This window comes from Limanda limanda, chromosome 5, assembly GCF_963576545.1.
Source record: "Limanda limanda chromosome 5, fLimLim1.1, whole genome shotgun sequence".
In the NCBI taxonomy this organism is placed as follows: Eukaryota; Metazoa; Chordata; class Actinopteri; order Pleuronectiformes; family Pleuronectidae; genus Limanda; species Limanda limanda.
The window spans coordinates 18,641,493-18,667,320 of record NC_083640.1 but is presented as its reverse complement, the minus strand read 5'-3'; the positions used below and the strand labels follow the sequence as shown (position 1 = coordinate 18,667,320).

Sequence of the window (25,828 nt, the reverse complement as noted above, 5' to 3'; positions counted from 1 at the left end):
ATAACAAATTTCCATGACTTTTCCAAAACTTTTGGGAAATTATTTTTTTCCATGACTTTTCCAGGCCTGGAAAAACACATTTTAAAATTCCATGACTTTTCCAGGTTTTCCATGACCGTACGAACCCTGAGCCTGTCAGCGCTGGTCAGAAATCCAATGTACAGTTCAACATCATTAAAAGAAACATTTTAACATCATGATTCCTTTAAGTTTTTGTGTCCGTGTCATGACATTTTCTGAGCCAGAATATAATCCCGACTATGTTGCACTGAAAATAATTATGAAACAGCACAAAAGCTGGGAAAGAACTGTTCACCACAAAACTGTGGCTGAGCCCCCTGACAACAGATTACATCACTGTAATAAAAAACAGTTTCATAACAGTGGTCTGGCAGCTTCAGTCAACTCTCCTGATAACTCGGACCATGTCAGCTAATTCTCCATTTTCATTTATGTTGTGCTACGGTATAAAAAAGGGAATGCGGTTGGTGAATTCCTGAGTTTGGTGAATTGTGGCTAGATCATTCAAGAGAGAATTCCAATGCATCTAAGATTCAATTATTTCCCCCCACAGTGGTGGTGTGTTTTGTTGTTTGAAAAGCTACGCAGCTGCAAGATCATTATGTATTTGTTAATGCGTGCGCGCACAACAAAGTCCTCCTCCTTCACAACAATTTTCTATTCAAGCAGATGGACAAATAATTGCTGTAACCCGTACATTCACTTGTCTATTTTTAGCTACACCCAGATAAAACCAATTCAATATTAGATCTGCACTCAGTAGACACATACCTCCAGCAAGGCCCCACGAATCCGCACCAAAATGTTTGTGGAAATCTGTTTAACAGTAATAATAGTAATTGTGTAATACTGCTGATAAACAAACAAATGCAGATGGAAACAGAACCTCCTTGGCAGAGGTTAAACAACAGGCCTGCAGTTCGGTCTCTGTCGAGAATATTCCCACACTTGGTCTTGTGTGAGTTATTTTTCAGTTGCAGCTCTGCAATAGTAATGATGCGTCATGCCAGCCTGAACCGACTTTTGTTTAATATTTCTTTTTAATATTTCTTAAGAACCATTTTTCAAAAAAAAACGACAGTCAACCCCCTACTTCCAAGCAGTTATGATGAAATTTGAACGACAGTAAGAAAGAAATTATGAAGCGTCTTTACAGCTTTTCAATATATATCCCATCATACACACAGCTAAAGGCAACCGGCACTGAACCCATTCTCCTTCATCAAATTTTTTGGAAGAACATTCTCTGACTAATTCACATTTCTAAAGGTTAGGAGGCGGAAATTACTTCTTAAAGGGTCCTAATCTCATCCTCCTTCTCTTTGAATAAAACCTGCACTTCATCTTTACACCAGTTTCTTCATTACTCCATCACTTCTCCATATAGGATTCCTCCCCCTGTCAAGAACATCACCCCTGGGTACTTCAATTATTCGTCTTCGACACACCCACACTGGACTCTTCAACATTTCCTCAATCCCTTTCTTTTTCCAAAATTTGTTTGGCACAGTATGTGCCAATTTGAAGATTGCACAACACAAACCTTGAAAAACTAACATGTGAGCCACGGAGAGGGTTAAATGATGTGCGGCTGTCAGTGCGTCATCTCCCATCATGCAATTAACAGGGTCCAACAAATGTTTTTGCTAACTTAGTGCAAACCACTAGAGATGTTCCTAACAAGATTCCGACACCTAGACTTTGCGTATCGGCCAACACAAAGTACCAATCCAATCCCAATGCATTTAACGTTTACCAAGCTGTATGCTGGAATAGTGATGAGTGATGAGGTAACTAAAATTGTAATTGGCAAAACTAGTACAACCCCCAAAACTGAGGACATTGCTGTTTTACTTGGGACTTTCCAGAGTGAAATGTTACCAACTCGCTGACATTTTAGTTTGCTCTGGCTGATGCTTCACTACCCGAAATCACTTCTTCTTTGCTGCTAAAGTGCTGCTTTGGAGTGGTAAAGAAGAAGAGATTACCGGGAGTAGAAAATTGCAGTTTTATCTGGGTGAAGCTAATGTACTTCCGAGGCATGGTATGGATGGGTATATAGATTTGCGCTCTCACTTATGCCTGACTCAGAACTTCTGGCCGTATTGAAGGCATTTCTGAAGCTGGTATCGGAACATCCTTACAAACCAATTTTCGAATACAAAAAGACACACTCTCAAACTTAAGGAAGAGTAATCATGTATAGATTATGTCTATTAAATAGAGTAGCGGGAAAAAACAGCATATAACATTGAAGGCAAACGAGTGAGCTTAGAAATAAAGAGATACTAAGCTGTCCAGTGAATACAAGGATTCATAGGTATTTGTGAATAAAGGGCATAGATAAATAAGTAAGTACAACCCACTATATAACTACAGATCTTGTTTAGAAGTCTCCAGGTCTTAGGAAATGAAAACAACTGAGACAGGTGCAGACAGAAAAAAGTACGAAGAACTAAGTCAAAAAACACTAAAAGACTCGAAGGGATAGATGTCCTTTTTGTTGTCACCTCTCCAGTGTTTGGTATACACACACAAACTGACACAAACACACTGACCACCAAGCCAGCTCTGTCATGACAGGAGACAGGGAGAGCATTGCACAGGCCATTTAGCAACAAAGTCATCAGTGCATCATTTAAAACCTGCACCGTTTAATACGGCTCATTCTGCTTTTGTTCCTTCTATCACCCGAGGTAACTCATTTTGGCAGAGAGGGGGCCTCTGCAGAAAGTCCAACGATGCTGCCTCTTATGTCCACTGATCTCCATCTGTGCCGCTCTCTTTCTCGCTCTGTTGGTCTGTTTGATCGTCATATTACCCCAAACCCACTCTCATCATGTCTGTCTTTTTGCTTGAGTCTTATGTTCTTTAAAACCTCAGATAGCGACACAAAAAAAATTGTTTTCTGCTCTAATTCGGTGCCTCTTTGACAGAAACATTAACTCACACAAACAGCCCTCCCTCAAACACACACTCACACAACCAGCTAAACAGACGAATCTATTCCCAAACACGTCAATCATGCTAGAGTCATGCATGCACACAGACACATATGCACAGAGAAACCCTGCTGCTGTAAATCTGGTATTTGACACGTCCCTTTCAGTAGCTGAACAGCATCTCCTACAGGCAAAATATGAAAACTGAAAAACCTGCAACTTTCCAAAATAATCTCACTATTCATCTGTACACGTTCAAAATAATATGCAGTGGAAAAGATTAGAAAGCAATGTGAGAGCAAAAGACAGAAAGAGAAAAATGAGGGCAAACTGCAAAAGCAGCAAAGTTCAGTTTCTTTACTTGTTGACCTAAAGTCACCTTGTATCCAGGAGCACACAGCGACTTCATAACAACAAAAAGGTGGCGAGGGATACTGAATCACTAAGTGTGACAAACACTCAGAAAAAGAATACAGTTGCAAAGATGTTGATCTGACACCAGTGACAAAACAACTGACGAATAGATTGAGCCGTCAACTTACATCCTGGAAAAGCCGCCTGTCCTGCGCCAGACGTTTGGATGCGAGTGTTTTGGTGACGTGATAGAATGTGAGCAGCGCTCTGTGCTGCTGCAAGCCGTCCTGACCCTTGACGGACTCCAGCAGAATGGGAATGAGCTCTGGCCATTGCCTGGGGCAGTCCAGGCGGGCCACCTTGGCTATCAGTACTGCGATCTGTGTCGCTATCTGTTGGAAAAACACAAGAGGGAAGAAAAGGAAATTTACCAGAGGCAAAGCATTAACACAGCAGAAGGTGGTTGTGTCAAAGGAATCTTGATGGTTTTTCTTACTAAATCTATTACCTGCAATAAAGTTAATTTCAATGACATTTAATGAGTGGCATGGAACAAGAGACACAATATGAAACTATTGTACAAAATATAGCACGAGTGAATGCACACGTTACATTAACTATGACAGTCGTTGTGTAACTATGTGATTTTTCGGGTAAAAATCATTATTTTACTCATAATTTTGTTATATTTTAAATTTAGCAAAGCAAAATCCTCAAGTTTAAAAATCCTTTGATAAAACAACAAACGTACAGAGCCCATAGTTTGGAGTCACGCTGAACTGTATTAATCTATGTTAAGAAGCGTTGCGAATATATTTTCCATCCAATTAATAATTACAGTAGACATGACATTGGCAACTGTGCAAGATCGTACAAGGCCATTGAAGCACCACAGTTAATTTATAAATGATAGGAACAGCAGTTTGTAGTGTGCTGTATGACATTTTTGATTTGATCTCGTATTTTTACTGATTGCAGTTTCACTTTTAATTATTAAATCCATTAATCAAACCAGATCTAGCCACGGTTTAAATGTAATAGCTGCTTGTTGACCTTTGATCTTATTATCATTTGGCTCTTCTTCCCAAAATAAGTCTGAAAATAAGTAGTGAGAATGTATTGCATGCTTTGATAAAACACACCTATGCTTGCTCAACAACTTTAACAATCTCATTTAATTAGGCAATAAAAACCAGTGAGCATCTCAAGTATCAAATATGTTTTCTAAAAAGAGAGCTCTTTGACATCAGGCAACTTAAAAGAAAAAAAAAAGTTGCTTCAAATGCAACTTTTAAATGTCAACTGTACACACACTGAATCACACACATGCAAAAACATGCACTGTTGCCTTCTGGAGTTTTGATTCGTCAGAGGAGAGGCTCTGACTGCAGAGACATATGGTGTTGAAATGGCATTCGTCTCCTGCCATATGGACCCTATCAGGCCTGATGTTGGAGGGCTGCACCTCAGGGACATACAAGCTGTAGAAAGCAGAGTCGATGGATGGCCAACATTCAGGGCCGGCTCCCGTGTCCCCTCGGACAGATGTATTACACACTGCATGATTGCTGAGTTATTTGTTAGTTGCAGCGTTCTCGCCAGAGCTATAAAATAAATGGCTCAAAGTTCTTGACCCTCGGATATAATCCCCACATGCACCCTCACCCCCTCAAATTATCTTTTTCCAATCTTTTCATTGTTTTGAATTTTCTAAAAAACAATTTTAACTGAAGCAAACAATAAAATATATTGACAGTTGTAAACTGACAACTAAATATTTAAGTTACCTAAGTAAAATACTTAGCCACCTTGAAATTGGTTGGCTCCATCATTCATGTTATTACCGCGGCCAAGGAGGTTGATTGCTTGGTCAGTTTGTAAGAAGGATTACGAAAACACTACTGAATGGATTTCCACTAAACTTTTTGGAAGGATGGGACATGGAGGAAGAAAGAACCAATTGAAATTGTGTGTGTATGAGGATGAGGGGGCAGAGCCAGTAATTTTATAATCACTTTCTTTAACATTGCAAGATTTTGGCATTGCACTTTCACCAAATTCCTTCTGATAGTGCATTGGTCTTGAGGGAAAAGATACTTACATACCGATGAGTTTGTGCAACTTGGTTTTGAGCCAAATAAAAGTCTGAATCGAAAAGATTTAAAAGTCGTTTCATGGGGGAGAACTTCTTTCAGCCGCTGCACAGTAATAAACGTTGGCACTGATCAGAACAAAGGGGATTCAGGCATTGAATGCACTACACTAAGTGCCATTCTGCTTCATTTTAGTCTGGCAATAAGCAATCAATCACAATAGAGGAAATGATTTCCCTGCTATTTCAGCCTTGATTAAGCGATTAGAACGCCCTATGAGCCATGACCCTCACGTGTGAAGTTGCGGCTCTATTAGAAGAGCACAGGACCTTCTTCTTTTAGTGTTTGTGCATCAGCACTCTGGCATGCAAATGCAGCTGAGACTGTAAAACAGGATGGTGTGTGTGATGCCTCTATAAAGTATTCAACTGTGCGCACTAACATCATTAATAAAACCAACTACCAAGCTACACACGACTGGGACTCTAGCCGTGATATACGATATAGCTCTCTTAATACCAGTGTTGTGCACCAAGCCTTTATTACTTTACTAATGGAAATGTTCCTATCCGACGGGGAAGTACTATAATGTTTCTATGGTATAGAGCAATATTAGCATAACTCTTGTCCTTCTCCTCTGGCACTAATGGGAGTACAGTGAGTTTTATTGCCTTTTAATCTCCTACTGACAATAACAAAATCTTCTATTTGACTTCCCTCCTTATCTGTGATCAGATCTGTATGTTTGGATAGAACAGATGGTCTCATCTAAATAAATCTGTTGGTTATTTGATAAAAAAAATATCATAAAAGCTTTTGTGACAACAGGTGGTTGAAATACAGTGTCAGTGTGAAGAATGCTGCCAGTGGATTATATACCACCTGCCTTCTCAGCATGTGCTTAATGAGAATGATTGGGATTCTAAAGGTTCAGACCCCCCCCTCTCACTTCATCCCTTGAATACACAAGGAGGCAACCTTAGAAAAGGAATCTTGATTCTTCTTCAAGTCGACTTAACCAAACTAATCCATGTGTGTGTATACAGGCAAGATACTACAATTCTGTATTACTTGACTTTTTCTACACTTAAAAAAATGTTTTATACCTGTATAATGGGCTAAAAAAATGCTATAAAGTCAATTTCCTATTAGACTAGGGCACATGTTTTATAAAAAAAAAAGAGTGAGTGAGCATCTGATGCTTAATAATATACTTTTGTCCACTGACCTGATTAACAGGCTCATTGAAGTTTGTAATGAGACCAGCACGCAGTGACGTCTTCTCTTCTTCTGATAATGCACTGTGAAAGAAAAGCAACCAAAAATACAATTAGAAGGAAAAACTGGAAGGAGGAAAAAGAGAAGAGATGAGATACAAACTAAATACAGACAAATAGAAAACAGGAGGTCAATGAGGGTTAAAAAAGGATGATACCCTTCTGAAGCCACATTTGTAGATGAGCGGGGGGGGGGGGAATACTAAAAACTAAAGAGAAATAACAAGGTGACGGATACAGATATTAGGATGCAGGAGGATAGTTTTACGGAAACAAGTTCCAACTTAAAAACTCAGAGTCTTCTTGCTGAAGGCGAGAGAACCAACCACTAAGCCTCCATGTCACATTGTATCACCAGGGTGCCAGCTGCCCTAGCATTGTTGAATGCAGCTCTTATCCTGAGTGACTCATTACAATGTAATTTCAAATTCTAGCCATGAAAATCACAAACTTTATATGGTGATGATAGGAATATGATATCAATCTGCCACGTTGTTATGGGATCAATTAAATCCCTGCGTCACACTCTTCAGTACAGGACCTGCCAGCTGCCTGATTTAATCACTGAGCTTTGGAGAGAAACCTCCGCTCTCCTCTAACTCATATGCTGTCATCGGAAACAGTTTTCACCCCCCATTCACCCCCCCTACTCTCTCCGGAGTTTTTGGAGAGAGTAGGGGGGGTGAATGTGCACATAAATACAATGCATCACAAATTTTAGAATTTATACAGTCTACTTCCACTGCTGCTGGAGCGAGACATGGGTGAGTGTTTGATGTGAAGAAGAGTGAGGGATGAATCACGCTGTAACCTTGGGGCAGGGAGAGCGGAGACATGGGGGGGAAACAAATTACCAGCAGGAGAGTGTGAATAACAGAAACAAGATTTACTACGTGCACATATTTTTGGGAATGTCGGAATAAGATAAGCTTCAAAGAAATATGGGGTAAAAGATTAAAAGCCATACGACCACTACAGTGGCACTTTGTAGAGCACATGCCTCTGCCAAGGCCACGCCATCCTAAATATATCTCTGTACATATTTTACATTCATATGAAGGGAAGCCCAGGATGTAGAATTTTTCTGTGAGGTGGCTTTTAGTGTATCTTTTACTAGAATCTTTAATCGCCTTTTTCACAAGAGACCTTTGGATAATAAGTGGAGGTAGAACTCATAACAATAATGGTGGCATCATTACACTTTAGTGACGCAGTAACATGGTATGTTGGTATATAGACAGTTTTTATCACTCCTATATCACCTCCTACTCTAAAACCTGATTCTGAAAACAGATATTTAAAAGCAATCACTTTACAAACAGTGAGACAAAAGTGAAAGTGTTCTTGTTAGATATTTTTTCATTGAGGGGCTGAAAACCTCACGTTATTAAGTTACATTTCATTACACAAATTACAAAGGTACCTGGAATATCTTAAGTCACATTAGTCATTCCGTTTCATGGTGAAAAGGTGATTTACAGAGCAGATCTTTCTGTGCATGCCAACTGTTGCTTTGTGTTTATCAGAGCACTCCGGGCTGTGTGCCAGAAAGGTCTTGTTTAAGGTTACAAACAGATTAAATATAGGTAGAAAATAATTGGTAGAATTATTGTTTTACGACCGATAAAACAGAATTAGCCCACTGAGCCTGTTCAGAATGTTCTTCTGTTATTTGACACATCGTTATTGTTGAATTTCTCCATTTAGACATTATATTAATACATTATTTATATACAATTGATTAATCATGAATATACTTTACAAATGGAAAAAATACAATACTAATTGATAGTGAAAATAGTTTTCTAACCTTTGTTCTAATGCATACTGTAAAATCCCTATAATTGCAAAGGAAGAATCCCATGTAATGTCACCTACGCTCTGTTTATCACTGTAAACCACATGCACTGTGCTGTACCACACAGTCTCCAACCCCTGAATCAATAGCAAAGTGTCCAAGGGCAATCACATAAATAACCCTACGGCCGAAACCCCTTGCACAGCAGTCCAGCAAATGAAGTTCACTTTACCGAAGTACTGACAAAGAGCAACACAACTTTGGTGAGAGGAGAAAACTTTAAAAAGAATAAAACAGCAATAATGTGAAGAAGGCAAAGTTTGGTCACAGAGTGCTGATGCAGAACTGATTACCTCTGGCCAGCAACTGTCCTGCAAAGTGAGGGGCAAATGTTCGCTTCAACACTAACAAAAGCCAGCTAGTAAGGTACCCGAAGACAGACTGAAGGCTTTGAATACCCAGAGCAGATCTGCTGCCAGGCAAAAGAGACACAAAAGACTAAACCAAGTATAAAAATCAGAGCACGATGATTTGAATAATCAAGATGGTCGGTAAAAAAAGAAAAACAATAAGGCTGTGAGAGGTGGTGGAGACTGTACGGCACACACTGTAAGCTATAACTGGTAAAAAGAAAAGACAATGGAAAAATGAACACAATGAAGAGCAGGGACAAAACTGAAAAAAATGCAACTTACAAAATTAAATCTGGGACAAAAAAAGATCTGAGGAGAATTACAAAGCCTCAAACACAGAGAGATTAAGACTGATGAATAGAGACAGAGTCGGAGGGAATGAGAACAGGAAGAGGAGAATAAAGGTGAGAAGGAGAAGACAACGGTGAGAATAAGGGAGACAGAACCCAGGAACGAGAGAGAGAGACGAGCAGACACTTACTGAGGCGCTACTCTCCTCCAGTATCTGTCAATGCCATTTTTGAAGTAGAGCACAGCCAGCCACCGAACGTTCACATCCAGCATGTGGTTATTGAAGATATTCTGTAGAAAAAGACAAACATACATTCATACAGGTGAAAAAATTACGTCCACATTACTACGTTTTCATTTGGAAACGCATCAACTCTGCTACAGATACGTGTGGCGTACACACTACTATGACGTTTTAGAGTCGCTGAAACAGAAGAGTTCTGAAACGCGGCTAGCCCCGTTTTAGTTGGAAAACTCCAGGGCTGTGTTTTAATCTGGACGGGGCAGAAATGGAGATATTCATCAGAAACAATGACATAGACTTTCACTACGCTTGCGCGTGACTTTTTGGTCCCAACAGAGCCTTCACTGATTCTTCACACTCTTGTTGCATGACTCCCTCCCGGAAGAAAAAACAGCAAGCAGCTTTTTTGTTATCTTTATCCAAGAGCGTGTTCTTTACGTAAGAGAGCATGACTTGTTTGTGTATAACTTTTCACCAAAACCCTGCAAATAGCCCCCGTTTGCACTTAAATTTGCTCTGCTTCTGCTCAAACTGTGTGCTTGCACTCAGATATATTGTTGCCCGCATGGATTTCCTGCACTCCAGCTTCAGCCCTTCTGCTTTCTGTGCGCTTGTGAATCGTCTGCTCTCGGATTTCTCTTCTGCTCTTGGAAACTAAAAGACCACGCTCTTGAATACAGATAGGGAAAAAAGCCCGTCATTACCCTCGGCTACCAGTGCAGAAGGCAACATTGATCATCGATTACAAGCGTCTTTGCCAACAGCTGCTATACAGTTAAATTCTGCCTTTTTAAAATGATACAGCAGCTTACATGCGTAGGAGACAAGCTAATATTCGAGCAATCTGTGTTCAACTACACATGCATGCATGACTGCTCATGCGCTTTCAGGAGTGTTATTATCGACAGGGACTAAAATAAAAGTTTCAGAGCCAAAACGCTTGAGTGTACAGAGATCATTTGGTTTGAAAACGTCATTTTAAAACCATAACATAGAATAATGAACGTTGCCTTACTATGGCATTTGACAACCACATTTACCTCGAACAGCTTCAATGAACCTCAGTATTGATTCTACACGTCTCTGTCACTCTGTTGGAGGGATGGAACACCGCTCTTCCAAAAGGTATTCCCTTATTTGGGGTTTTGATAGGGATGGGGGGAAAAAAATCGATTCAGTTACAAATCGCGATTCTTGTGAATGACGATTTTAAATCGCCATGCTGCCCCCCAAATCGATTTTTTAAAAATTAAAAAAAACAAACATATTTATTGGTTTATACGGGGGGGATATATGGGGGAGCAACATCACCCCAGAGCATGTTGACCAGCTCTTGTTTTTGCACAAGAATCTAAACATACCCAAGCACTAGCTTTGTATCGCCTACATGCAAACAACAATAGCCTTCTTTTTGTTTATTACAAAGTTTATATTTTAAGTAAACTTTTATTCATTCTATTTAATTTACCTTTTATTTATTGTTTAAAAGTAGCCTAGGTGGCTTACATTTCTTAATCTGTCAGTTTGTGTGCAGTTGACAGGGGCTATACAATAATAGGGCACATTTTTATTTATTTTCTCTATTGGCTGCCCAGCAGTCATTAAGTTAATGTTAATATTTGAAATAAAACATGTAAAGCTCTATGTGATATGACTGTTGTATTTGAAGGTCAGATTCAACATTTTTCCATGGTCCAGTACTTAAAAAAAAAAAATAACCAAAAGAAATCCCAGGAAATCGTAATATCGAATCGCAATACTTACAAAATCGCAATACCCACAGAATCGCAATACATATCGTATCGCCACCTAAGTATCGTGATAGTATCGTATCGGGAGGTCCCTGCCGATTCCTGTCCCTAGGTTTTGATGATGACAGTGGTGGATAGAGCCGTCTAAATGTCACAGTCAGGTCAAAATCTGCAGTCTCCATCATTTTCATACTCATCAAACCATCAGGAACATCTTGTACCCTATAGATGGGGCCTTTGTCATCCTGGAAGAAACCCCTCCCATCTGCATGAGGTTGCCATCACCTTAAACAACCTGGCAGAGCGCTGTTGCTGTGTTTCCAAAGTCATTCTCCTATTCACTGCAAAGGCAGGAACTCCATACAGAGACGCACAATAATATCAGGGATTGTAATATTGGATCTTATATTTTCAGGTTTTGGAGACGTGGGAATAAACTTCAGTAAAATACAAAAAGGATTCAAGGTTATTTTTTTGCTTTAACACAAATGTCCTTGGAGATATCCTTCAGTTGTTTCGAGGGAATACAATATCCTGAGCAGAGCAATTGAGTGTACTAACTTTCTTGAATATGACAATCTGACCATTGGCACTAAATGTTTATGCGGTGCATCAGCACACCATGGAATTTATCTGACTGAAATTTGATTTACTGGAGCTGTCCCTCCTGTACTGAGGCGCAGACAAATAATTCTCCTCAACTAGATTAAAAGATCTACACTTATTAGAGGTTTAATTGTTTTCACTGTAGCGAGTTATTCAAATGATTTGCCATCATCCCTCACCAGAAGGACTGAGTAGAAGCCTGGCTGGGTCTCCCACTGTCGGAGCTGCTCCTCCGCAGGCTTCAGCACAGATGTGTCCTGACTGGTCGCTTGGGTTAACGCCTGCAGCACCACTGAACTGGCACTGTCCATATCCATAGCCGGATATATCTGCAAGGGAAAGTGAGAAGGGAAGGGTAGAGTGGGAGGAAAAGGATAAATGGAAATGTATTGCTTTTGTTGTGAAAAGTTCAAATTTAGTTTAAAACTTTCTAAATTGCTCCACCAGCAAGATAATAAAACATCAAGAGAAGCCGAGTGAGTCAAACAGCATGTGCAAAAATGTCAGAACTTGGCTTTTTCTGGCTTTATCTCTTTCTTCCCCCATTTTATGATAGATCAAGCAGCACTGGCATCACTGTGGAGCATCATGAGAGAGAAACAAATCCTTCTGCACAAAAGAAAAGCACACCTGATAATAACATGACAGGTTATCTCTACCACACAAAGAGCTGCTCTGAGTCCCAGATACTATTCAAGCAACCCAGCTTCACAGGTCCAGAGATGTATTTCAGTTTCAAAAGGCAAAACCTGTGTCAGTACCTAAGTCATCTTTGAGCCACAAAAAGAGAATCGCTGGTAGAATAAATCTCTGACTAAAATGGAATCATCAATCTGTCCTTATGGAGGTCATATCTCCATATTTCCAGAGGTACTTGTCAAAACTAGGCTACAAAATAATGTGGTTGTTTCATTACACCACAAAATTAATACAAACGCAAAACTAGGCTTAGGGGCGGCTGTGGCTGAGGGGTAGAGTGGTCGTCCTCCAACCTGAAGGTCGGCGGTTCGATCCCCAGTCTGAACCAACTGCATGCCGAAGTGTTCTTGGGCAAGATGCTGAACCCTGAATGGCCCCCCATAGAATAACTAAGTGCTGCGAATAGATGCACTGTATGAATGTGTGTATGGAAGGGTGAATGTGAAACTGTACTGTAAAGAGCTTTGAGTGGTCATCATCAGACTAGAAAAGCGCTATATAAATACAAATCCATTTACACCCACTGCAAAACATAGTCAACTACTATCTTTCAACCAAAAGTTTATCTGAGAAGCAAACGTGGCAAACCTTTTTATAAGCAAAATAAATATTATTTTTTATTGACAACTGGTTGTGGCAAAAATCTGCAGTCAGGAACGTTTAGGAGCAGTTTGTTCCGAAAGATTAAAAATACGCTTTAACAACACATTGGCCAGAATATGTTGCTGAATAATTTGATTAAAATAACAGTGAGGGGAAATATTAAGCAAGGATGCCATCTACAGCCCAGAAACAAAAATTCAGCTCCATGTGCCACTGTGTGCTCCTGTGACCATTGCATTGTGGTTGTATTTTCACACTAGAATTCAGTGGCAGTGCTTTGGACCGACCTGTGTCACATAGGAGACTGATTCTTTTAATAAACAAACCATGAATTATTCATTCAGTGACAAAGCCACTAGGAAGACTCTGAAGGTTTCGGTTTTATGGTGTGATTGATAAAAGTAGCACCAATACTGTTGATGAGATTAACGAAGGGCATTTAAGTCTCTAAAGGGCGACTATTGTTAAAATTTGTCTGCAGACCAAAATAAATAAAACAAACACAGATACAGAGATGTATCTGGCTAATATTGGCATGTTTTTATCTTGTTACATGTAAATCCTTCAGAAACAGGTGTATGTAGTACACAGACCAAGCTAAAGGCTCATCCTAACTACTGAGTCAACAATGAGAGGCTGAATCTGAAAGAGTCCGAGACATGCTTGTAATGACACGTGATCAGAAACCTTGGATAACATTAGAACTATGTATTCAGAGTTCAATGAGTTCATCCTTCTGCCTGATCCTGTTGCGCTTCGTTGTTTTTTTTTCAGTAGGATCTGGTTGTGATTTTTGAGTCTCCATCATGTAGAAGAAACTCTGTGACAGTAGCAGGTTTTACCCAAAGCAACTCTACCAACACAGATTCTGCAGATGAGCTTGAGATTCTCAGCTGAGCACTTAAGGAGTGAGGCCATAAGTTTGGCCAGAAACAAAGGCTCTGCTCATGCTATAATGTGATTAGGGACAGTTATCTATATTTGTAAATGCTCACATCTTTGAGCTGTCTGGTATTTTTAGACACTCTCTGGATGAACAAAGAGGTGGAATCATTTTAGTGTCAATAACGGCTATGTTGCACATTAATACTTTAGTTTGAACAAAGGGACTTGCCATTTTTAAAGAGTTGTTTAAAGCTGGAACGACTCTCAAGGTGATCATTCTGAGAATCTGCGCTCCACACAGTTAGTGAAACCCTTAAAAAAGGAGAGTCAGTTCCCAGTGCATTACAACAATCTGCAAAGCGTTCCTTTGCATAATGTTACTGTCCATTTCAAATCAGTGTCAAAACACCAACTTAGGTACTTGTGCAACATCCATGCACAGTAGAAATATGGTCATTGATTGTTTGTGCTTCTTCTCAGGCTGCCCACTTGATCTGTAATATCATCAGAATCAGAATTCTTTTATTTGCCAGGTATGTTTGCACATATAGGAAATTGACTTGGTGTCATGGGGCTCTTTCACTGCTGTGAGTGACTTCATTTACATGGACGGCAACAATGTAAATGAGAGCATAGTTTGATTATAATATCAAGCAGTTGAAAACTGCTGAACAAGTCGATGTCACAAAATGCTTCAAATACTACACTAGATTGTTATATCCGATAAGATGTATAAGTGTCTAAATAATGCAAATAAGGCCCTGCTCAGCCCTTGTAAGAAGAAGTTTGTCTGCTCTAACCTGACATTAACATGCGTCCTGATCGAATCTCACTTCCCTGCTCTATATGTAAACTATCACATACATCATTTCTCTTTGTGAAGAGTAAATTATGTTGTTTTACCACGTATGAGTTTACAGATGTTCTGTGTGTGTCGGTAACAGAAAGAGGTAGAGAGGAGTCAGGAGGTGTTGATTGAATCTTGTGAAGCAACGATGTGAAGTAAGATTTTACCCATTTAAGTATCAATTTCTATTTAGTAATCAGTGTTGATATTGTGGCAATTTACCGAAAAGTTTAAAACAAGGTTTGATTCTGTATTGTAGCGGATAAGGACGTCCACCGAGTATGTGGTCATTCATATGTGGTTCAGGGCCGATTTGTATTTACAGGGCAAATACAATGTTGAATGTATGGAGGTATCAGGATGTGATAAGTCCTGAACTCAGAGCTGAACACTTGTGATCAGATCACTCAGCACAGACGCTAATTCCAGGTTAGAAGGGTGTTGAAGATCGTAATACTCCTCATATATCCATTCAATTAGTGCTTATTATGAGTATGACCTAATTCGGGTTGAAGTAATCAAAAAATCCTGTTTACACGGCGGCGTCTTTCAGACTATTGTCTTAATCTGGTTAATATCAGAACATTACTGTTCATGTGATCATCGTCACCCACTTGTCATAGTGGGAGAAGCACATGCGTTTCCTGCAACATAAACAACAGCTCTGTTCACATGAAGTGTCCCAGTGTGGAGACGGGTGGGGACGGCCTATGGGTCAACATTAAGTCATTGCTGGACTCTCAACATGCTGTCCTCTCTTTGTAATAACTAGTGTCTTTGCTGGGATCAACATTTCAGTCCTGGTCCCATTATTTCCATATATGGATAATCAAAAAGTTTATTTAAAGTGTAATTATTTATTTGTTCAGGCAAAGTATGTATTGAGGTAACATCACTTGCATTCATGAAAGACGGTCCCCCACTCCCATTTATTCCATTGGTTTGTCTTGTGTGTATAAGCCATGTACTTGTACTGTCACACTGTGTTTTTGTTTGTCTGTCTTTCCATTAAGGGAAATATTTAAAGACATTTAAATATTAATATGTGACAAAAGGTCCCAGTGTGACAGTGAGCTGACATGGATGACCCTGGAGCAACATAAGCAATTCAGCTCACCTAGATTTAATCATCTGCAGATACACAACATGAAACCTGCTTGTTCTCAGGCTGCAGTGCCAATATATAAAGCATGTAACAGGGAGCTGTGCCTGACAGTTTAGTGCTGTTGTAGGTTAACTACACCTGTGTTGGAGAACCTGTCAAACCTGGGGGCCTTGCTCTAACATTAGCTAGTGGCTAAATGCTTAGGTAACAAGTAAGCTAGCAGGATGACTTGATTAGCAAATGGACGTCAAACCCTGATGGCGGTAGCTGTACTAAATGAAGGATTATCAACCGAAACGATGCAGCAGACACAGATGTGACATGTTCTTCTGTCTGGTCGTAAACACACAGCTGTTTGCGTTAGTGACACAGTACGTGTTAACATGTTGACACACAAACACACATGTGCTAAGAGGATTGTCTATGAAGGGAACCGTCTTTCTGAAGCTCACAGAACCAAAACAAACTCAGTCGAGTGACAGAAGCAGCATCGTAACATTGACATGACGTTTCATCAGCTCCGAAACGTTCACAGAATGTCCCAGCGTCCTCTGTTATTAAAACACGTTCTTCATTCAGGAGAGGAAACGGGACAGACACTGATTCCAACCCACAAAACCTATGCATACCCCTCAGCAACAAAGCTAACTTAGGCTTAGCTAGCTAACGAGCTAAAGTTATCCAACACGAAACCAGGGGCCGAGGAGGTCCGTGGTGTGTAGCGAGGCTTCTCCTCTAAAGACGGAGCAGAACAACACGCCCGGGCTCACCTGGGAGAGGGACGGCGGCAGCAGAGAGGAGGCTGGTGACGGAGGCTGGTGACGGAGGCTGCTGCAGCTCAGCCTGTGGGTAATGAGAGATGGAGACACACGTTTGTAGGAATGGCGCGGGCAGCAGAGCAGGCGCGCAGTGATGACGTCACCGGCCAGCAGCTGAACCATGTGCAGGTTCCAAGATCCTAATTTGCGTCTTTCATGAAGCTGATCCACGTGCTGGTTGTGTCACCGTCACAAACTCTTCCATCTTTTGACACAGAAGGTTTCGTTAACAAGCAAACTGGTCATCCTGTAACTATTATACCTAAATACATCATTGTTAAATTTCAGTGTAATACATACTTATACGTTTAACCTTATACTTATAATTGGTCACTTCTAAGGTTGAATGATTTCATTTCATTTTATACATGGAGAAATTAATCCTTGCCCAAACGAAAAGTTTTTATTTTGAATTATTGCTTTCTCTGACCCTGGATTAAAGTTGTTGATCTGTTTCGTAATAATAATAACTGTATTTGTATAGCACTTATCCAAACAAGGTTACAAAGCTCTTCACAAAATACATGGGAAGAAATAAATGAATAGAAATTACATCTTAACATATTTGTGTCGAGTTTTTTTAGAGAAACCCAACTGTATCCAAAATGAGCAAATGAGCACTTTATGTTGTTTTTATCATCATATTGGGACATTTTGTTTTTTATTTTTCCTTGATTCAACTGATATGTAATTTAATGTGAGTAATATTGTATTTATTTAGTCCTACATTGTAAAGTTTGACTTATTATTTATTAATAGCTGTTTTTCTACGTATTCTGTGTTTTTCTTGTTTCTTCTATGATTCAGATTTGTTTTGGAAACGCATCTTCTATTTCCTTTTGCAATAGACCAAACCCCCACACTAATAACCTCTGGAAAGATGTGACCTGATTTATTGTTGATTACAAAGACTCACATTTTTATTTTTTAGGGGATTTTGTACTATTTGGTCTAAATAAAAACAATAGTACAGAACATTTGTACTAAACATTCAGTCACACGTGTGACTAGGGGAATATACAATAATAAATAGTATAAAATTGACAAAGTTTAAATAGGTTTAAACCATATCTCATCTATGGACAGCTACAGTTCTACATATCTATGAGATTTGTATGTGAGTATTGGAGTATTCCTACTCTCTAATTAGTTTGGCTTTGTTTTAAATTAGCATTGCTTGTTCCTTTTACAAAAATGCTTTCTATATGATTTTTGTTAAAGTAGAAAGTTGTGGTTTTGGGGTTTGAAAGTATAAATCACTGCTGCTGAATACGTGATGAATAGGATGTAAAGGCATTAGTTAACATGTTTAATGTGGAACCTCAGGAGCTACTCATCATTTTGATATAATAAAATACCAACATGTAGTATTTGTGGGTGTGTTTGCATGTTCAGCAGAGGAAGGGTGAGAGGCTGCTGCTTTTGAAATGGGAGTGTCCTCTTGCAGGGTCATTCCCTCTTTCTGTCATTGCGTACTTCTAGTGGATCACTGGACCATAAACTTTCTCAGACACAGAGCAGACACAAACACAGAGAGGGTCAAAGCAGGAGTTTATCATGCCGGACGTCATGGAGCTGTTTTTCATTTCCCTCGGAGCAGCAGTTGTCGTTTACTATGGAGTGAAACTGCTGTTTTCCAGCAGGATGCTTTTTCCAAAACTTTGGTTTCCCCTGTCAAAGACATTCTTTACCTCAATGGGAGAGTGGGCAGGTGAGCTCTGTGTGTGTGTGTGTGTGTGTGTGTGTGTGTGTGTGTGTGTGTGTGTTTGCTGTTTGTCAGACCTACAGTCAGTGGGTTATACTGTGGTGAATAAATAAATGTGAAGACAGATGGGATATACAGCAGAAGTTGTTGTACAACACACTGCCTTATTGGAAAAGTCAACTCTACACTGTCACTGTTTACACTACACTCATAAAACAACACAATGGCTCACGGGATGGTTTGATTATTCAAACCACAATAACTTAGTTACAAAGTCCAGTGGGATTGGTTGATTCAGTTATTCAGTCTGTTGTGCAGTGCACACCCTGCACCCACACTGTTCATTCCCCAGTCAGGCCAAGATAACTTATTGTGTTGTAATAATGCCTGTTCATATTTACATGATTTATATCATATGATGACAAATGATTGGTTAATCTAAATAGCTGTAGAATGTCCCTCTAATTGTATTGGTTGCAAAAGAGAATGAGTCACTACACGGTCATTTTCTGACTTTAATTGACATCATGGTAACGTCATTCCTACCGATATGATCATATTCTACCAATCTATATAAGCTTTAGGTCATGTTTGAGCAGAGATTTGTGGATAGATGCTTTTTCAAATTTGGCTGATGATGACATTTTCTGACCTGTGTGTAATTTCTTTATGATGGCCCTCATCATGTGACGTCTTATGATCAACACAGGCTTTAAATTGTGTCTCTAATCCGATTATTTGCTGAGATATTTTGGAAAGTGTGTAACTCACTCACTGACAGGGTTGAAGCACAAGATCGTTGGTCCAGTGAAAACATTATTATATAAAGGAAAAGTCTAATTAAGGTAACAGAACATTCCATCTGAGTTTATTCACAAAATGTTAATTGCTGTTGTGTTTCTGTTTTAATTATAATAATTGTATGACCAGGGTCAAAGAAGTGAAACTGGTGTTATCAATGACAAATAGAAAAACCGTCCTGCCTATCTAACACATTTTAAGATGCAGGATGATTAGATGGCACAGGGAGTCGAACTTTAACCTTAAACTGGAGTGTCAATAATTATTTTCCTAAATGCAAGTGAGGGCTCTTGCCTGGCCATCAGCCCTCGGACCGCCTCCAATTAATTACAATGAAACATTCCTCCGCAGGTCCCACAGCAGTCTCATCAACTTACCAGATTTCCTCTGGCATCTCCTGAAGAGGTTGTTCAGTCTCCCACAGCGCTAAAAGAAGCCTCATAAAAAACACAGAATACTGGGCTGATCTTTCCTTTCTTCCCCAAAGCCCACTTTGATTCCATTCCAGCACGGGGGGAAACAGCCATCAGAACACTATGTTCTGGGCTGCATCAACCCCTTCCCTCTGCATTAATTTCCTCTCCCAACAATGATAACCACATTTGCATGAGTTTTTTTCCCCTTAATGTCCTTCAAACTTGGGTCTTTTCGATCTCAAGTGGCCTCAGACGTGTTGTATTGGTCGATGATGACACATACATGGGAAGTGAATGTTTACAGTTACGTGCCTGTGTGATTGTCAGCACTTTATGTTCATGACAGTGCATGAGTACATGTGTCAGGAATATTAATTAATTATTAATCAGACATTGTATTTATGATAATGTTGTTTTTTTTTTATATATAAAACCATAAAACAATACAACTAGCATATTTCAGTAATTATGATTGTATTGGTACATGTGAGTACTGAATACTGATAATGCCATTTGGTCAAGATACTTGTTGATAATAAATTGATTGTGCTTCCATCCATGATTCCATTATCTATATTGCTTATTCTCCTGGGTCTCAGGAGGAACTTGAGCCGATCCCAGTGGACATTGGGCAAGAGGCGGGGTAAACCCTGAGCAGGTTGCAGGCGTATCACAAGTCCAACAGAGACAAACAACCATTCACAGCCACACTCACACCCTTGGTTAATTCAGAGCTTCTAATCAACCCAATCCAGAATTGCAAGTCTTTGAACTGTGGGAGGAAGCGTGAGAACCCGGAGAATGACGATCCAGACTTGGGGACCATGCAAACTTCCAAACAGAAAGACCCTGGCTGATCCAGGAATCAAACCGATAACCTTATTGCTGAGAACAACAGTGCCAACCCCTATTTACTTTGGTTTAAACAAATGTTGTACTCCTTGCAGAAGAAGCTCAGTCAACATAGTAACTGCATGAGAACAAGGAAAATATCAATTCTGACTCACATGATTTCCTCAGTACTTTAATACTTTAATATCTCACTGGCAGTGATGCACTAAAACAAAATGGACATTAAGTCTGTTGATGAAAACACAAAATAAAAGCAACTTCTGGGACATGAAATAGAGCAATCAAAATAAAACAGAACAAGCAGTGTGCATAGTTTTTATAAGATCAGGTCTGTGGCTGTGTACCATTGACCCACTGACTGACCAATAGGAATCTGTGTCATTGTGTCACGATCCCCTCCTCTTAGAAGAAATGCCTCCAGAGGCTTTAAGTTGACTGAACTCATAAAAGAAAAGGGCTGAGACATGTCTGAGAATGGTCCTACGGATTATTATTCTGTAATTGTTTTTTTTATTTAATTCACCAAAACTGAGACTCGAGCAACCACCTACTTGAAAATGTATTTCCTATGATAATAGTTGTGACATGTTGTAAACAAGAGCATTTAAAAACTATAGCAAGGGTCTTTCTCACCCATATGTCTTTTATGAGAAGACCAGCAGGGTAATAATATCCAAGTTACTGAATTACAGAGCTAACAATGCTGACGATGAGAGGATGGAGGTTAAATACACAAGATAAGTGGGCACAGATGTAGGAAACCAAACAATGACAGGAAGTAAAGAACCAAAAGACACACAAGGTTAAAAAGCCAGCCTGAAGACATGGCTCAGTTTATTTTTCTTTGTCGAATCTCATGAAATTTAAGTGTGGCAAGAGGGGTGTCCAGGGACTTTAGGGGCCCAATGCAACAGGCACCTGGGGTGCCCTACATCGAACCAAACCAAACCACCCCCCAAAAGAAATTCATGATACCAAACCACATCGTTCCCATCTTCAAACCATTCTTTTCCTATTAAAATGATAAACAAAGTGCAAACTGTGATACACATACATACCAGTAAAGTAGGAATGTTTAAATGCAGCATCATACACACATTTGGATCTTCTAGATCTTCTACTTCTCTGCAACCCCCTCTCACCAATTGCCTGCTTTGCTCATCTTGTTGCAACGCCCTGCACAATAACATATCATTTATCTGGCTTCCTCCCACAATCCAAGCAAGCAGGGGTAAGGTTAATTTAAGACTCTAGATTAGTAGTCTCCTTGTGTCTGGATGGTTTTTCTCCGGGTACTCTTGCTTCCTCCCCAGTCCAAAGATATCCAAATTGGGATTGGGTTGATTGGAAGCTCTTAATTGACCATAGGAGTGAGTGTGACTGTGAATGGTTGTTTGTCTCTGTATGTCAGCCCTGCAATGAGCTGGTGATGCCGCCTCAAGCCAAATGTCAGCAAACATGGCGGCCTCCGTAGAGATGACCCATTCCCAATGCAAATATAAAGTATTTAAATATAAAGGGCCCATTCTAGGGTAAAGAAAACAACAATTCATACAACTTAGATGAAACACACTAGTGAAAACATCACTAGGATTATTTTATATTCAATTTCTGTCAATAGATCCCTTTCATCTTAATCTTACACACTGGATCTTTAAAAGACTAATCCCTGCATTCTTGTTTCAGTGGTGACCGGGGCTTCAGAGGGAATAGGGAGAGCGTACGCATTTGCAGTAAGTGAGAGTTTAAATACAGTAACACAGCTTTTATTTGTATTATTAAAAAACATTTCTATGCTTAAAACATAAGTAGAATTTAAAAAGTGAATTCATTTTCAAATAGAAAGCACTTGTTATACACAAAAGCATCTATGTGTATTAGATTGAATTAAATACATTCACTTAAAAACCAAGGCAACAAAGTCTGTATCTGAAGTTATATAGATAGATAAGCTGATGATTTTTGATGATACATTTTGCACATTCTACTTTTTTATTCACCACTGCACTGTATCGTCCCTCAGCTGGCTGATCGAGGGATGAACGTGGTTATCATGAGCAGAACCAAAGTAACATTGGACCAAGTAGCAAAGGAAATAGGTGAATACTAATTTTACCTGTCCGTTAGATTTGCTGTAAAAGTAAAAGTACATAATTACAACAGATTATTCCAATATTACTCATATATTCCCTTTATCGTTCTTCCCAGCGGATAAAACAGGGCAGGAGGTGAAAGTGATAGTGACAGACTTCACGAATGAAAATGTCTTCGGTGAAATTAAGGATCAACTTCAGGATCTCAACATCGGGATTTTAAGTTGGTCGTATTTTTTATTTTTACACATAATTAAACTCTATTCATTTATTAATTGCACACATATAACTCAAATGTAATAAAACAGTCATCACAATTTATGCTTCCTTTTTCCTCAGTCAATAATGTCGGCATGTTGCCCAACTTCATCCCCAGCAAATTCCTGGAGTGTGCAGACCTGGATCAGGTCAGTGCTGCCTCTGCAGTTACACTTTAAGGGATCAGTAACAACAGAGACATATGTTTAAATTCAGTGTTACTCCTCCCAATGTGAGGTGTGGATCCTCGAGCTGTAACAAAGCACAGAATGCACAGACAATTTCCCTATTTTAAAGAAAGCCCGGTTTACATTTGTGTTTGATTGCCAGCAGCCTCCCTCCTTGGCATGTTTCTGCCGACTGCATCAGTGAACAGTGTGAAACCATTGAAAGGACTGTGCCTCTAATCAGCCACGTGCATGCTTGTCCACGTGCACATGCACAAGACAAACAAACCAGAGCCAAATCATAGAAAGCTCCAAACCAGAGCTGTAAAACTTCCATTACATCATGATTGCATTGTACATAACTTAAACCAGAACCCAGTTTCACATCAGATCTCCTCAGCTAAATGTTCATTTTCAATGATTCTTACATACAATAACACTTTTTTTCTTCCTCAACATGAAACATTTTCTGTCCCTTCATTATCAGCAAAGAACCAGTAGTTTACTTAAAGGATCCCATGTGTATCTGTGCTTTCAGACAATTACCAAGGTGATCAACTGCAATGTGAAGACAATGGCCAAGGTAAGAGAACATTATTCATTTGACTTATTTCAAACAAATGAACTCTAAGTTCCAATTTCTAAACAGTTACTTGTACAGTCTCAGTGACAGAGATGAAGGATGCAAACAAAGAATCTTGCACACTGTCTATCATTTCCTTCTTATGAGCAATGTCTCTGATCCTCACACCTCCAACAGGCCATCAGTATAATAATATATATATATTATAGTCACATTGCTGTGTATTCCTCCCAAACAAATTAACTCTGACAAGCCTCTGAACATGTTTTATTTTGTCTCCAGATGTGCAGAATAATCCTTCCAGGGATGGCCAACAGGTTTCCTTCCCATGTTCTCTTCATTAGATGTATGAGTAATACCATGATAACATAACAAGCTGATTAACATTGAGTTCAATGGATCACCCTGTTTCTGCCACTACAGAGGAAAAGGGCTCATTGTGAATATTTCATCTGGAGTTGCTTGCATCCCTTTCCCCCTGTATACCCTGTATTCTGCGTCCAAGGTGAGTGTGATATCAACAGCTCCTCCTTAAACTCATTCGATCATGTTGTATGATCCCTTAATGTTATAACTCATGTTCCTGTAGGTGTTTGTGGAGAGAGTTTCTCAAGGTCTTCACGCTGAATACAAAGATAAAGGGGTTATAATACAGGTACTTTGATTGTTATTGCGACTTTAAATCAAACTAAAGAGGGATGAGGGGACAAACCCTTCTCACAACTTCCTCTCTTTTTTTCTTGCTTCCTCAGGCGGTTGCTCCGTTCGGGGTCTCCACTCGGATGGCCGGTTACGTAAACACCAACATAGTGACGCCGTCGCCGGAAGACTTCGTAAAAAGCTCCCTGCGTTACCTGAGAGCTGGAGACAAGACATACGGCAGCGTCTGTCACACACTCATGGTACAACTCAATTACAATCAACTCATAATGTCAAGTATTAAAGGACAAGAGACTGATCCGTGTGTGTGTGTGTGTGTGTGTGTGTGTGTGTGTGTGTGTGTGTGTGTGTGTGTGTGCGTGTGCATACAGGGCTGGGTTCTGCAGTCTGTTCCTCTCAAGCTTCTCCATGCAGAGTCGATGTTACACAGCCTGCAGGACTATGTGAAGAAGAAACACTGAATCTCTGCATCAAGTGCAGCGTTTCAAAATGAAATAAATAAATAAACAGGAGGACTCACTTGAAGTCATTTGGTGCAAATATCTTTAAATAAACATGTGAAACTCATCTCTCCAAATCATCGTTTCTGTTTCTTGAACAAAGCGATTCATGGTCTAACTTGTAAAATTATTGTCAATAGGAATTCTAGCCACCGGTGTGATATTTATTTCTGTTTTTAACGTTTGTTACATGGTTGTAAACCACCCTCAGGAAAGCACATTTATGAGTTGTTCGTTTTTTGTATGTTGTTTTTGTTTTCATCTATTTAATGTCTTTAGCTCTTCTGTCTGTCCTGCATGGAGAGGGGTCCTCTCCACCTCTCTCTAAGGGGTCTCCATTTCCCCCCTGTAATATATGGTAGTTTTTCCTCACAGAGGATGTTGCACCTTGTTAAGCTCTAAGGACAAATTGTTATTTGTGAAAACAGGCTAAACAAATTAAATTTGATAAATCCTTTTTTGTGCATATTTCATCTTCTCCATTTTATTGAAAAGTTGATATAGATAGAATTTTTCCCCCCATTTTTTAACCTGCATGTCCCTCTGTGTATTTGTGTATATTTATTTTCTTATATTTCAGCAGAAAGGTAAATAAGGCTGTGTCCAGCCTCTCGACCAATGTCATTCGTTCAAATGTCTTTAAAATCTAAATAAAAACAATGACCTTAACTCATCTCATGTGGCTAATCAGTGACACTGACAGGTTTTGGTGTGTGTGTGTGTGTGTGTGTGTGTACCCTGTTCCCCATAGTCATAAATCTTGAATATGGGTGAAAATGAGTCTGGAGCCTGGAAATGTTAAATTCTGGTATTCACCCCACTCACACACATACACTCACACACACACACACACATACACACACACACACACACACACACACACACACACACACACACACACACACACCATGTTGTAAGACACACACACAGACGCACCTGCTACTGTCATTAGCATCCCTCTCCCCCTCTGAGATGGAGGAAACAGTCGATCGGATGAGTACGCCAGCAGACGACTTTTCTACAGTGTCAGTCACAGTTCTGATTTC

General features: G+C 39.6%; 2 protein-coding genes across 2 annotated transcripts in view; one reads left to right on the top strand and one right to left on the bottom strand.

Annotated features, from left to right (window-relative positions):
• ipo11 (importin 11) overlaps positions 1-16,799 on the bottom strand; it is a 105,258-nt gene extending 88,459 nt beyond the window's left edge. Inside the window, exons 1-5 of the mRNA XM_061072058.1 lie at positions 16,700-16,799; positions 11,970-12,119; positions 9,380-9,480; positions 6,639-6,711; positions 3,506-3,709 (exon numbers count right to left, since the gene is read on the bottom strand). Of these exons, the coding sequence (XP_060928041.1) occupies positions 3,506-3,709; positions 6,639-6,711; positions 9,380-9,480; positions 11,970-12,107 (516 nt within the window). The 5' untranslated portion in view covers positions 12,108-12,119; positions 16,700-16,799. The remainder of the gene's footprint in view (positions 1-3,505; positions 3,710-6,638; positions 6,712-9,379; positions 9,481-11,969; positions 12,120-16,699) is intronic.
• A 1,486-nt stretch (positions 16,800-18,285) lies between these two features.
• hsd17b3 (hydroxysteroid (17-beta) dehydrogenase 3) lies at positions 18,286-25,455 on the top strand. The gene is made up of 11 exons (XM_061072089.1): positions 18,286-18,458; positions 22,208-22,254; positions 22,545-22,620; positions 22,730-22,837; positions 22,954-23,021; positions 23,578-23,622; positions 23,905-23,939; positions 24,046-24,127; positions 24,212-24,277; positions 24,375-24,524; positions 24,654-25,455. The coding sequence occupies exons 1-11, from the start codon at positions 18,305-18,307 to the stop codon at positions 24,741-24,743; spliced, it is 921 nt and encodes a 306-aa protein (XP_060928072.1). The 5' UTR covers positions 18,286-18,304; the 3' UTR covers positions 24,744-25,455.
• The last annotated feature ends 373 nt before the right edge of the window (positions 25,456-25,828 follow it).

Excerpts from the sequence above, each read along its gene's own strand:
- hsd17b3 (XM_061072089.1), top strand. The coding sequence starts at position 18,305 with ATGCCGGACGTCATGGAGCTGTTTTTCATTTCCCTCGGAGCAGCAGTT. Across the intron at positions 18,459-22,207 it reads CTCAATGGGAGAGTGGGCAG|TGGTGACCGGGGCTTCAGAG; the intron begins GTGAGCTCTGTG and ends TTCTTGTTTCAG. Across the intron at positions 24,128-24,211 it reads CCCTGTATTCTGCGTCCAAG|GTGTTTGTGGAGAGAGTTTC; the intron begins GTGAGTGTGATA and ends ATGTTCCTGTAG.